Here is a 15637-nt window from a genome sequence, read left to right on the forward strand (position 1 = left end):
CTTCTTTTTAGTTGTTTCAGGGATTTCAAATCATTTTATATAGTAGTGAAATTCAAAAGTGCATTAATTATATACCACTATTTCTCACACAGCAGTAAATAAACAGAGAACTTATAATAGTATATTATGCAACGATCATGTAATGATAGTTATTAAGACACGAGCATTAACCGGGATACGAAACGAGCCGAAGGCGAGTTTTGAAAGGTATATGCGAGTGTATTAATAACCATTACATGAGAGTTGCATACGCTATTTTTTCTAAACCCGATAAATAATGAAAAACCATAAATATTATATTTGTATTGAACACATTTACAGTAATTAACTCATATTTTTTTAAAAAACACAAACTTAATGGTATTATCATGGATATATGAAAACTATAAAGATTCTAATTATATTTATATTGAATATAACAACTGTAATTAATCTGATCTTTTAAAAATATTGGAGTCGATGGTATTCCTTCTATATCGCTGTTTTGAGACATTTTGATAATATAGGTAGGTAATATGAAAACTGATTTTGACAAATAAAGCAATTAGTTACTTAGGTTAGAATCTAGGACAAACAAAGGAACAGGATTCTTGATTGAAAAATTATGGGTTTCTATTGGTTGATAATCTGTATCGTTATGAAAAATCTGTATTATAATGGATTATGGTCATATAAGTGTATTGTTAGAGTACGGGTGTAGAAAAATAAAATAATATTGATCGTACTTTTGTTTAATGCATGCAGATTCTTTTACTGTAAGGAATCCTTAAAAGAAAAGTACTAATGCATAGAACTTTTTTTATTTTTATTTATCGGTCAAGTACACTACAGAATTATTATAAAATCCCAAATGGTACATCAAGAAAGTTTCAATTGTTGAAACCAGTCAAGCATTAGAGTTCAGTTATGAACCCAACAATTAAAATCCTTAATATAACTATTATAATTGCTTAAAAATAAATAAACCTATTTATTTTTTATCAGTCCTATACACCACAAACTATTAATAAAACACCAAATGGAACATAAAAAAATATTAAAAAGACAAAAATAAGCTTTATCTTTCCTCAAGACATTCAACACTAATGAATAATTAAATTATAAAACAAAAACGTAACTATGTCAAGTACATTACAGAATTGTAACAAAGTCCCAAATGTTACATCAATGTGCAAACAAACCCTAGAGTCAAGTTATTAGTTCATATTAAATAAAGGTATGCATTTTCATTTGTCAAATAGTGCGTTAAGTTCAAATTAAAAAAAAAAAACGTACGAATACTAGAATAAGTTATGATTATTAAAAGAAATAATAAACGACTATTCAGAAGTTTAATGAACAATCTCTTGATGAAGTCGTGTAATTGCCATTTTTTTTTAATTTTAAATGTAACAAATGAAAAAGATCGAGTTCTGAAAAGTATGTATTGAAATTTTTTTGAAGCCTACAACTTATTGCCATCGAGCCATAGTTAGTCTTGTGGAATCGCAACCCAAATGAAAAAATGCGATTGCTTCTTAAGGATCTTGAGTTAACAGAAAGGCAAAGGTCATCTAAAATAGCTGAACAATTGTAGTGGAAGTTTATTATTTTATGAAGGAATAGAACCATTACAAGTTTACGTCTGTCCTCAAGTGATAATAAATCTAATACAGACAGCCTCATTTGCGAGGTAAATCCAAAGTAGGGTAGGCCAAGTTTCCAAATTATATATTTAGAGAAGCGATTTTGCACTTTTTCAAGCCTCTCTTTATGACAAGAATAAAGAGGACACCAATTACACTATTATATTCCAAAATACTCCGAACCAGTGAAAAGTATAATGTCTTTATAGCATCATATTCTGTAATATGCAGAGTATTCCTTTTGATGAATCCGAGCATTCTGAGTGCTTTATTACAGATATTATTCATATGATCAATAAAGCTTAGATCTTTATCGAAAGTAATTCCCAAATCGCATAAGCTTTTAACAGTTTGAAGAGTTGCATCATTAATGGAGTAGTTTCTAATGACAGGCTGTCTTATTCTATAAAATCTCAACACATTACATTTCTTAATGTTAACTTTTAGACAATTCGTATCACAGTAGGTTCAAAAGCTATCTAGGTCATTCTGAATACATTCAATATCATTGGTAGATTGTACTGTTTTGAAAAATTTAAGGTCGTCCGCCTACAGAGAGATATTACAGTGTTTAAACACTGATTTAACATCATTAATAAAGAGTAGAAATAATATAGGACCAATGTGCGAACCTTGCGGAACCCCTGAAGTTACATGAATTGTTTCTGACACACTGTCAGCTACCCTCACATTCTGCGATCTACCGGAAAGGTAGGATTCAATAAATTTCAAGTATCTGCCCGTTATTCCAAGATTATTAAGTTTTAAAACTAATATTTCATGACAAACTGAATCGAAGGCTTTAGCAAGGTCCGTGTAGATAACATCAACTTGGAACCCTTGCTCAAGCTTATTTGTGATGAAGTTTTGATAGACAGCCAATTTGGTGGCAGTAGACCTTCCCTTGTAGAATCCATGTTGTTCATCTATTATGACGTGTTTGAAATTATTGAATATTTCATAATTAAAGATTCAAATACTTTGGGAATACAAGAAATTTTCGAGATACCCCTGTAATTCTGAATATCATTTATGTTTCCACTTTTGAGTACTGGAGAATGGAAAGATTTTTTCCAAACACCTGGAAAAATCCCTGTATCGTGTTTCAAGGGGATGTGATAAACTGTGACAGCAATTCCTTAACAATGCTGGCGCAATTCCGTCAGGACCCACGCCCTTTGAGACATCTAGGTTTTTCAATTTATTTTCAATTACCAGTTCACTGAAGGTGTGGAGAGATAACGTGTTAATATCATAATTGGTATGGACTGGTACATAATTTTGAACAGGTGAATGAATCAAAAAGCAAGATTTGAAATGTACCGCAAAAGCATCGGCAATAGTTTTAGGGGTGTCAAAGTTCAACCCATTATATGTCATAATAGTAGGTAACCCTTTATCTTTTCTCAATGAATTGAAAAATGACCAAAAATATTTGATGTTAGTAGGGATCATATTTTCTATATTACATAGATATAGCAGGTAACATTTATCTATATGATACTTGGTTTCCTTGCACAACTTGGAGTATTCTTTGTAATCACAATCCAATTTTTTTTTTTGAATTTCTTGAATAAGGAGTTCTTTTTTTAAAAGTTGAATCAGAAAGGAACTGTACCATTTAGGATACTTTGAACTAGTTATATATCGCTGTGGCACAAATCGAGTAAAACCTTCAAATAAAATTTCATAAAAGGATAAAACTTCTAACTCAATTTCCGAATTAGGCTTAGAAGACCAATTAATGTCGTTAAAGTAGCTATTCAGCCCTTCGTAATCACCTTTATGAAATAAAAACACTTTTTATCTATATCTGAACGTAGGCTGTAACAAATTCTCAAAATCTAATTTAAGCTGGAGTGGAGGGTGATATGCATCTGCTGGAAAATTATTGAGCAGTGTAGTATCAGAATGTCTTACGTCAATTGAAATTTCATCAGAGAAAACTAAGTCCAAAATTTTATCTTTAACATTTTTAACATCATTATTGCTGAAAGCCCATAAACGGGAGTTCGTCGAGCAGGAATTCTATACGCTGGTCAGGTAAATACTCTGGAATCAAATCTTGTTCCTCATATGACCAAGTAACTCGGGGAAAGTTGAAGTCACCCACAATAATGAAATTTGCACCTATGTAATGTCTTTTCACCTCGGTAATATGCTCAAAAAATCTTTGATATGCATCGAGAGACGATTCAGGAACAAAGTAAACGACACACAATACAATCGATTTGTTGTTGATCTTAAGTTTCACCCAGACATCTTCAAACAAATTAGAATCAGAAACTCTTATTTCTGTAGCGTTATAGGATGATTTAATTGCTATCATAACACCACCTCCCCGCGTACAGTTAGAACTGTTGTAGTCACGATCTTTTCTAAAAATAAGATATTGAGAGTTACTGATTTCTGAATTAGCAAAAGTATTATTCAGCCAGGATTCCTTAATTAAAATAATATCTAAATCGCTTAGTAGGAGTGCTCTATTCAGATCATCCATTTTTGTTCTAAGACCTCGTATATTCTGATAATAACAAAAAAGGTTATCTTGTAACAAGTTTACCTTTCGCTTTTTCTTTGTGGATAACTCACGCAATATAGGAACATCATTATTATTTTTGGTATGTATTACCTCAAATCGATATTTCTCTTTCCTACCTCTAAAAAAGTTGTCTGGGAATTAATAAGGTCAGTGTTGTCAACATTCTCGCCCGCCTTGACAATTCTTACATCACTATCTCTATCTGGTATTATAGTACTTCTACTCCTCAAGTCCACACAATCCCCATTATCTCCGATCTGCCCTGATGGCATTCTCTCATCAATTTTGATTTTAATTGTTTTTAAAGCTAGATATATGTCTTTAGTCCCTAATATAAAACTTTTAACATTGTCACAAATGCACATTTTGCTATTCAATATTTTTGGGTCTACTAGATATTGTATTGATGTATTTCTTTTTGAATTGCGATATCTACCTATATACCTATTTACATTATTTATAATTATTCTGTCGAGAGGGCAATTTTGTTCTATGAATATCAGCAGATTTGTGAATTTACTTATAGGTACTAAATTTCTCAAAGCTTTGTTAAGACATACCTGATACTGATATTATGAGTGTTGAACATTACTAGAACAAAATCGTCCCCTCCATATTGTGTCTCCTGGCTAAATAGGTTCTCTGTGAGCTTGGCGATTTCTATATTAGATTGTACATGTTCTTCAATTGTAAAGTTTTCATTATCAATAAATTGTTCCGAAACTTTAGAAAAACACTTTCCATAGTCATCACCCAGAATAAATACACGTTTCTTCATCATATTACTCGATAGCAAATGTTGAGATGCCCTTGGTTGATTTATATAATCAGAATTGGAAACATTCATGACAGTTTCATGATCACTTTCAGATGTGATCTTACTAACAACTTCTTCAATTTCTTTGAGGAGGCTCAGTGAATTTATATCTTGTTGCTTCATGTTGGTCGCCGCGAATGTTTCATCCTATACGGTGACTGTAAAACCATACAATTTGTCATGTCCCTTTTTATTTTTATTTTTGATATTTTTCTTGACATGTTTATTATTATTCATATGGTTTGCTATATTTTTTGCATTGTTCGAAATATCCATACACTTACAAGAATCCAAAAATTCAGGTTAGAATGCATTATCGTCACTCACAAATTTATTCATGCTATTTAGTAGTAGTAGTAGTATATATTTGGTGCTAATACAAAGTTTACACAGGTCATAACAGATATTGCTTATCTATAAATACAAAATATAAAATATTCACATAACTTGAATGGTTAAATGGACAATTACTATAGATATACATACATTTGTGCAAATAAAACAAACTATGAAATAGAAATATAAAACAAGTTAAAATATATATATATATATATATATATATATATATATATATATATATATATATATATATATATATATATATATGATTAAGTGGTATTACATGTCTCGAAAACCATCACTAAAATATTCATCTAAGGAATAAAAAGCTTTTTTAATTAAAAAATTTTTGATTCTGTATTTGAATTCCTTCAAAGGTAGATTTTTGATATTTTGGGGAAGCGAATTATACATTTTTGGAGCATAATAATTTACGCCAGTTCTGGTTCTGTTGACTCTATGGTTCTGGAGATACAGATTTGAATTATTTCGAGTGTTATAACTGTGGATTGCATCATGTGTAGTATAACCTCTTATATGTTTTTTAACATGTAGCAGGCATTGCAATATATATAATGATGGAAGTGTATTTTATTATTTATGAAGCTACTTCTACAGTCTTGCCTGTAAGAAAGGTTATCAAGAATCCTAATTGCTCTTCTCTGGATGCCAAATAAATCTGATGCATTGGGCACATGGCCCCAGACAAGTACTGAATACGATATGTGAGATTGAATAATCCCATGGAAAGCTGTTTTCAGAACTGGTTTTGATACCGCTTTTTGTAAGTTCCTCAGTGGTGTAGTTATTTTGGATTATATTAGTGATGATATTGTCAAGACATACATTTCCCCTTGTGTTTTGTTTTATTGTGGTATGAAGCCCATATGGGGTCAATAGGTCAGTGAAATATTTTGTTCTCCTGTCATTAGTATTAAATTTAAGATTAAAGTCGCCGTTAATTATGATATTATATTTTGTTTTTGAAAGTCGTTCCAACACTTTAATCATCACATTTACAAAGATATCAAAATCACCTAGAGGGGAACGATAAATAGTAAGAAGCAGTATATTGTGCTTACTAGATTCAAGAGCACATATTTCACAATGTATTTCTGTTGATAATTGATCTATTTCTTCGATTGCCTTATAGAGAACAGAACCAGAACTATCTTGTTTTACCAGTATGTTTTACCAGTATGAGCAACTGAATAATGCTCAAATACAAATCCACAAAATTCTTCCATTTTCATCCAGTGTTCTGTCAAACATATATAGTCATATTGAAGACTAAGAGATTCCAATTCTACTAGTTTATTCCTTAAACACTGGATGTTAAGTTGTAGAACAAAATAAAATTCATGATTGTCGTGGTTTTCATTTCTTGGCTTGCCTATGCAAGTATCAGGAATCATATTGTTAATTGAATTAGAATGGTCATTTCCATCCTTCATATGTGTCATCAGTTCTTCAAAGTTTGTTGGTCCAGATAAGGGTATAAAATATGTTTTTGTTGATTCTTCTCGTTACCAGTGATTTTTGGTTTATTGATTTGATCATAACTTGTTTGGTGATCCGTAGATTGGGTCGTGTTCATAAAATTCACTTGGATATGTTTCAGGAGAGCTTCAGCCAAATACCGCTTTCCAATGTTATTTAGGCTATACCCATTTTGATGGTAATTTGTACTTCTTAACACAGAATTACAATCAAAGAAATGTGAAAGACTTATTTGTTTGGAAAAAATCTTTCTTATAAACAATAAGTGGTCTTCATAAATCAACTCATTTATTTTTTCAAGGTCATAACGAAAAGATTGGGATATAACAACAGCATTAGTGTGTTTTGTCTCAAGGATAAATTCTTCAATAAGATGGATATTAGTCATATTTGGCCATAAAAATATGGTATCAAGCTTTGTAAAGTGTTGTGAGTTTAGGAGTGCTGTATTTACCAGTTCCTTATCTATTGCGTTTGGTTTAAGTATTGTCTGGATCTGAAAGTTGTTGGTTTGTCTCAGCAAATTATTCATCAAATGTTTACCAGCTACAATTAGTATTTTCCTTTTTGAGGATTTCAATTCATTTCCAGTTTTGAAACTCCCTAAAGTTGAAGTCGAGTCTGTGCATCTATACTGAGTATGACACACATTTCCCATTTGACATGAGGTTTTATTATTCCTGTCACTGACTTTTCCTGCTTGGGTTAATGTTTCATACATTTGTGTTTGTATTCCCTTATCACTATAACATACTGAAGGAGTTTGAGTGGAGGTTATAGTGGTTGGCTTGTTTTGCAGATTTTTTATAGTTGATTCAAGTTCACAAATATACTGTTTAGTATCCTCTATCATTTTTTCTTGCTTTTTTATAAGATCATTGGCTTCTTCCTCGGATTTTATGGCCTCCTCCATGAGAGTTTTCAATTCACTTTGTAATTTATTTATATGTCTATCCTTTGCTTCACGGTCTTCTGAAATCTCTTCTATTGTACTCTCAAGCATACTCATTTCAGCATGGCGTTCGTTAACATGTTGCTGCTTTTTATCACAGCACATAATTTTATTGTACCACCCCATTTATTGGCTCAGGGTTATCAGGAAAAGTATTTCGCTTTGGCAACAATGTATTGGTATATGGTGTCTATGTAGATGCATTATTTGTATTCAGCTCGGCTGTTTTTTCCTGCTCATTTCCATTTTTACATATCTGAGTATTGCTTTCTGGAAAAACTGGTATCATCATTTCAGTTGAAGTTCCTCTGCTTTTTTGCACCATTGAGTTGGTTTGGCTTCCACAACATTTAGTTGTTTTTGTATAATTTACTACTTTTTGTTGTAGCTCGTCAATTAGTTTTTGCATTTCGGTTATTGTTTCTATGTGTTCATGCTGCTACTCATTGAAGTCCGATTCTAGTTGCAGAGCATCATTTAACAGCATTTACTTCTCCTTGTTCAATTTTTCCATAAACTTGTCTTTCATAATATTATTGGCTGATAGGTCACTTATGGTCTGTTCCATTAGGCTTTCTTCTTTTGGGATGCTTCCAGCATGCTTCTCACAACACAGGATTATATTATCATGTAGAAATTTAATCACATTTTTATAATTTCTTTGAAGACAGCTTCGATGATACACTGAAGAACAGTTTTCACATACATAATGGATAAACGGTTTTGATTTGCAGCACTTAAATGACATTTTTGCAGGAGCGATCTTCATACACACTTAATGTAAAGTTACCTCAGGGTTGTACTGAGTGAAAGTCAATATACCGTTCATATACCAATAATCACCTTCTAGACCAGGTAATGTGAGATCCATCATCCTCTGGAATAAAGTTAAAGCAAAAAAAAAGCCAAATGGAATCTGGATTATCTTAGGGGTGAAGAATTGTATCCTTCAGGCCAATAGTCATAACATATTTCCCCCATTCAATTTAGCTGTGTTTTATTCTCAAACCATGATTGTGACAGTTTGAAAATTCTATACCATAGGAGTATGAGAAATATCAACTCGGTCAAGAATGTCTTCATCAACAAGTCTGGTAATTTCACAGGTATTTTTAGATCAATATGTTTGATATCTTGTCCACAAAACAGTGTACCGCTCCTGTGTTGCAAATCTTAATCAATGATCCAAATTCTAAATTGGCCGAATGTGAAAAATATATATATATATATATATATATATATATATATATATATATATATATATATATATATATATGTATATATATATATATATATATATATATATATATATATATATATATATATATATATATATATATATATATATATATATAAACAGGCGGTTTGCCCCCCTGTTTGGAGTGTTGTATCCACGAATTTTTCATTTTTGATTTATATCATGCACACTCGATAAAATCTCTATTTGTATTCATATCCTGGACCCGGAAGTCACGCAGGTAGCTATAGCTGCCTACGTGGTCGTGTTAGATGTAGCCTGGGAATTCTAGGTCTTCTAACTGGAACCACAAATGTGCGGTTGGCTCCTGTTGTTGACTCCGTGCGTTTGTGTTGTTTCCTGCTTTCGGCAAACAAGTGTTGCCCATCTTCACACTTGGCTGCACCGCGCTGATGAGGCCAATAGCCAGAAACACGTGTCCGCGGTTTGCCCCCCTGTTTGGAGTGTTGTATCCACGAATTTTTCATTTTTGATTTATATCATGCACACTCGATAAAATCTCTATTTGTATATATATATATATATATATATATATATATATATATATATATATATCTGTTCAATCTGTTTAAAATCTGTTTTTCCGTTAATCAGCTGTCGCCCCCATACGAACGACAACTCTCAGAAGTTGAGAAACTTGTGCGAGCTAAGGACTAACGAGGTCTTACCTTTTAACGTGTGATTCCTAACACGGTATATATACACACATCGGAAAAGTCTAGGGATAATTTTAAAAATGGCAATCTTTTTTTTTTATATCGCTTTAGGGAAAAAAAAGTTGACGAGTGATTATTAAACGAATGTAACTTACAACAAAATTTATTAAATGGTCAAAAATACTGAGTGCGCTTATAAGCAAAACTAAAAAAAAATATGGCTCTCCTTTGGCACCCCGAAAAAAAATCATAATACAAAAAAAATTGGAATCAGTATAAAGTATGGCCTCCACGCTGGTTTATTACGGCCCTACATCTATCGTGCATCGACAAAATGAGATTGTCAATGTCTTGTTGAGGTACATTTGCCCATTCAGCGATTAAAAGCTCTCTCAATCGAAACGTTGTGTGAATGTTCCCCATATGCGGAGTAATTCTTCGTTGAAGCATGTCCCACATATGCTCGATGGGATTCAGGTCCGGTGATTGTGCTGGCCATGGCAATACATCAACTCCTTCGTTGGTGAGCCAGTCAGTCACTAGACGCGCGACATGTGGACGAGCATTATCGTGCATTAGGTGGAAGTTTTCGCCAACAGCACCAGCAAACGGACGGACGATAAGTAGAAGAATGGTGTCGAGGTACTGTCGAGCTGTGAGGGAGCGCTTTGGAAAAACGAGATCGGTTCTGCCGCCGATCATGATTCCGCCCCATAGCATTACTGTACCACCTCTGTATGTGTGGACTTCCTGGACGTGTCTCAAACGTTCATTATTTCCAGGTCGTCTCCACAGTCTTACTCGACGAGAATCTGGATGAAATCCAAATCTGGATTCGTCTGTAAACAAAACTGTGGCCCAATCATTTGCATCCCAGCTTTGATGTTCTTGACACCACTCTAATCTTCTACCGCGATTGCCTCTCGACAAAGGTGGACATCTAAGTGGCCTTCTGTTGTGGAGATCTGCTTCATGCAGTCGATTTCTGACAGTATCACGACCAATGGTTACCTGGTGCGTCTGCTGCAACACGTTAACCAACTCAGGTGCTGTGATTGTCGGTTGTCTTCTTGCGGTTAAGACCAAAAATCGGTCTTGAACTGCAGTTGTAGCGCGTCCTCGCCCTGGATGTTGTTCGGCTGGACTGCCAGTTTCACGGAAACGCCGCCACAATCGACTGATAACACTTTGGGAGACCCCCAAACGAAGAGCTACATCATTTTGTCGCATGCCACCTTGAAGAAGCCCTACAGCTCTATTCATCTCAGCCAATGGTAAGTGATGGCGTTCCATGTTAAAGCACAATATTTTCAGTTTAATTGCTGAGCAAGAACTGCATAGAATGTACAAACTCGACACTTTCAGATTATTCATTTTAGCCGAAAACCTACAGTTTGTAAAAAACTTGATAAAAGATTAGTTACCGTTTTTGCAGGCTTTGTTCAACCCATAGAAATCTACAGGGTGGTCGAGTGTACCAATTTAATCGAAATTAAACGCCCTCATGCATTTATTTTTATGATATTTAGTATGTTATAAAAATATCCCTAGACTTTTCCGATGTGTGTATATAGTAACTTCATATTTCAATTACTGTACAAGTGGAAGCATTAATTTTTGTGTTTCACAACCTTTTAGGGAGCATGTGGTTTCTTTTTCATAGAGGATTACTAGATTGGTAACATAAATTAATCGTGGCACAAAATTGATTCTTTCTGCAAAATTGTAGGTTTTTTTAACGTAATTTTTACTTAGTGTTAGTTCAAGTTCATCATATGTTTCATTAGTTATGTATTCTTTTTTGGAATGACCACCTATGATATGAAATGGTTCTGAATTTACCCTGGTTTTGATGTAGTAGTAGATGTTCACATTACTTGCTTTGGATGTCTTGGTAGCATGAATAAATAAAATTATTTTCTAACTATAGTTAACTTGGGACAGAGCTAATCTCATATAAATGATCTTATTCCTGTTCCATTTATTCCAATTAAAAGAATACTAGGTGATAGTGCTGTGTTTTGGACTGTGGGAATGAGTTTTATGAAACAATTGGTTTTAATTTTCCAAATGTAATTTTTTTCATCATATTCATAAACAGTAACAAATTTTTGAATATACCAATATACCTTGTAAATGATATATAATAAGCCCCAATTTTCCATTTAAAAATTCAGGGGTTTGTATGTAACCTTCATTTCAGTGGTGTTATAATTAGAGTTGAAATGTGAAATTTATATGTTTCCAATTTTTTTATAAATATGTACAATGAAGTAATTCATCTTTTCCATTTGGCTGTACCAAACATTCAAATTATGTTCATTTTTAGCATTTTGGCCATTTGTTAAAAAACATTTAACCAAGCATGAGCAAGAGAGGTACATAGTATTGAAACAAATTTGGACAGATACAGGTCGTGGCAGAGCATGGATTAGATCTTCCCTCAATGAACGTTCGCTAGAGAGGTAAAAAATGAATTAATTACTGAGATGATTATACTTTATTGTGCATGAAGTAAAATATGGTTACAAAGCGTAAATACCCTCTTAACTTCTGAATGGGAGCAAGATAACAAGGTCGCACAAAATTTACATAGAAAGGTATCATTTGCAGTTTTTTTTTCGATAAAAAAAACAATAGTATTACATCAGTTGTCGCCGAGGGGGCGCTACCAACTCTTTTTCAAACGGAAAGGCGGTCTTGTGATAACTTGTTCTATAGGTATTTCAATTTGGAAATTGGTTTGGCTGTTTTTTACTACTCAGCAGTTTTGTATTCATTATAAAAAATCTGCAAATAATAGTTTGTTTACAAATTCTTACATTATGAAGTGTTTCCAGGGAAATTTCTTTAGGAACGCCTTTTATTCTTTACACTCTGGAATAGACTACATATGTGTATTGTATTATGTTGTCTTTCTCATCAAAAAGTACTACTTGATATCTTGTCCTTTTCAAAAGTTAAGAGGTAGGGGAACTTGTTACATTTGCACTGTAGATTTTACAGCTATTGATGCAACTATTTGAACTCTTTGCATATATATATATATATATATATATATATATATATATATAGAGAGAGAGAGAGAGAATCCGTTACATTAATATAATAATATGACTTCTGTGCGGAAGGCCGTTTCAGATGTTTACAGTTCAGTTTGTGAGGAAATAAGTCCTCATATTGGTTCATGTCTGTTCTCTCCTCATTTTCCTATCATGGCCCCTCAGTATGATTTTAAACAACTTTCGGAATTTTGCAAATCCCTGGTAAACTGTACAGGTTGTTCATCATCTTGTATATTTCGATCAGGTCATTACACATTCTTCTCTGCTCCAAGGTTGGAATATCAAGGACTTTCAATCTTCTCTGCTCCAAGGTTGGAATATCAAGGACTTTCAATCTTTGTTGGTGTTCAAGATCTTGTAGTTTTCTGGGGAGTTTCATAAGCTGTCTCTGTTTGCGCTTCAGGAGATCAATGCCCTGTCTATAAGGTGGCAGCCAAACCACACTGGCATACTCCAAAATGGGCCTGATATAAGTCTTCAGGATAATTTTGATTAGGTCTTTACTGAGTGTTTTGAAACCTTTGGTGAGGGATACGATAATTTTGATGAGGTCTTTTGAGCGTTTTGAAGCCTTTGGTGAGGGAGTAGCCGGCTCCGTTTACCTTCTTGGCTACAGTGCGGACATGTTAGTTCCATTTCAGATCCGATGTAGTACTCTAGGAAAGGATTTCTCCGTCCCGAATGCAGGATCCTGCATTTGTTCTCATTCAGTCGAATCATCCATTTCTTGGACCAGACGGCAATTGTTTTGAGGTCGACTACGGTTGATGGTGTGCTATAAATGAGTCGGCAAACAGCTTTGTATCATCCACGTAGCAGTTCCATCCAGAAACGGGGCCATGACCTATATCGTGTGTATACAAGATGAACAGAAGTGGTCCTGTAACTGTAGAAGGAAGAGAGAGTTTAGTATTGTTATAGTTATAGAAGTAAGAGAGAGTTTAGTATCGTTATTTTGGCTAATATTGTAGGAGGTTGGACGAGATTGAGTTGTTTTATGTTAGTAGAGAGAAAATATGGTCGATTCTACAATTTTGAGAAAGAAACCTTCAAAATGAACTAAAGTGGCTATAGAAATGATAAAAAATTGGCATAACTTCTTTATACTCTAAACTTTTGGTATTTCTGAACTAAAGTAGCTATAGAAATGAGAAAAAACTTCTTTATACTCTAAACTTTTGGTATTTCAATTGATACCTGCTGTTGGTTGATGTTTAGTTAGTCAATTCTACTGAGGGAATTACCTCCATATTATATCCAGGTTCGAATCCTGCTTACCTCTGAAGATTGATAAAAATGGATGACTTGTGTGTGTCTCTCTCTCTGTGTCACATGAGTTACTGATCCTTGTGTTTAGTGCATATCAACTGATTTCATGCTCTTCTGAATTGAAAGGTGGAGAGTAGCATGTACTTTCAAAATCGTATATGAACCTTCAATTGCTAAATCCGTTTTTCATCATATACAAAATATTCAATTCCTTTTCAATTTTCTTTTGTTATCAACTGCATATGGTGACATTCAAACTAATTTAACTTTTTTCATAATTATGCTGTTTAATTTTACACATTTTTTTCACTAACAACTACTACTTTCATATGAACATTGAAATATACAAGAAACACTTTCTCCTATTCAGTTTGCACTTCAAACATTTGTTATGGAATTGAATCAAGATATCATTCACAGGATTGTTACACAATATAGTATATGGAAAACGTACAATTTCACTTACGTGGAACACTGTCATCCTCAATGGCGGACATTGATGTTTCAGAATGAGTCACTTGCCTCTTCATTATCAATCTGGACAACATTACAAGATGAAGCACTCACAATTACGATTTTATGTTATGAATGAGGAAAAACTACTCATGTCATCGATGACATACGTAATGACATTCACGTAATTGATTTTTTCCCAGCCATAGGAGTTTTTAAATTGAACGGGGTATATTTCTAGCAGAGATTAATTTTTGAGAAAGAAAGATTATGGCTTTCTACTTCTCAATATCAGGAAAAGTGTGGGAATATTCCAAAGAAAGGAAGAATGCGATTAATTTCGAAATAAACTCTACAAAGATGTGTAGATTATTCAAAGAAGTGACTTTCAGTCATAAAGTGGAAGAAAAAGCCCTCTCGAAACTAGTCATAACGTACTGTCATCGATGACATGGGTAGATTTAACTCATTCGTGACATAAAGCCGTGATTTTATGAATGTAGTGCTTCATCTTGTAATGTTATCCACATTGGTGCTGAAGAGGCAATCAATAACACAAGTGTCTTATTCTGAAACATCGAAGGATGACAGTATTCCATGTAAGTGAAATTTTACGTCTTTCATTTATTAATTGGAAAGCAATCCTGTGAGTTATTTTTATAATTCAACCACGCTCTTTGAATCTCTCAGATACACAGTTCATCCTTCTCTATTTTCATTCATCACTCTGAATTGTCGATGACAGCCGACAAAACAACCCCAATAAATATCAACAATTCACAATCATATCCAACATCATACATTGGTGTCTCGACACCAACGTTGTCCTTAGCCTCGGCTAAGGTCATTTATAACACCTTTGACCTTGGCCTGACGGAGATCAATCAATTGGACATAGTGAAAGAACGTTTTACGAATCATTTCACGCCCAGAAGCAACGAGACGTATGAAAGGTATATATTCAACCTTGTTCAAAAAAAGGACAGTTATTTGACGAGTTCATCACAGACTTAAGTAGCAGAGCAAAAAATTGTGGTTATGATACCCTGGAAGAAAGTCTTATTAGAGATAGAATTATAATGGGAATCCAAAGTGACTGTTAGAGAAAAGATGATCGCTGAGCCTGAACGCACCCAGCAAATGGCTATAGATATTTGCCAC

The 15637-nt window shown here is 33.5% G+C and overlaps 1 protein-coding gene across 1 annotated transcript in view; it reads left to right on the forward strand.

Annotated features, from left to right (window-relative positions):
• The window catches only part of LOC111512870 (sorting nexin-29), a 58885-nt gene that overhangs the window by 5848 nt on the left and 37400 nt on the right, over positions 1–15637 (forward strand). Inside the window, exon 3 of the mRNA XM_074170274.1 lies at positions 12019–12154. Within this exon, the coding sequence (XP_074026375.1) occupies positions 12019–12154 (136 nt within the window). The remainder of the gene's footprint in view (positions 1–12018; positions 12155–15637) is intronic.

Source organism: Leptinotarsa decemlineata, unplaced genomic scaffold (genome assembly GCF_025532065.1).
Source record: "Leptinotarsa decemlineata unplaced genomic scaffold, Ldec_3_MD MMD2_P_RNA_scaffold_7, whole genome shotgun sequence".
Taxonomy (NCBI): Eukaryota; Metazoa; Arthropoda; class Insecta; order Coleoptera; family Chrysomelidae; genus Leptinotarsa; species Leptinotarsa decemlineata.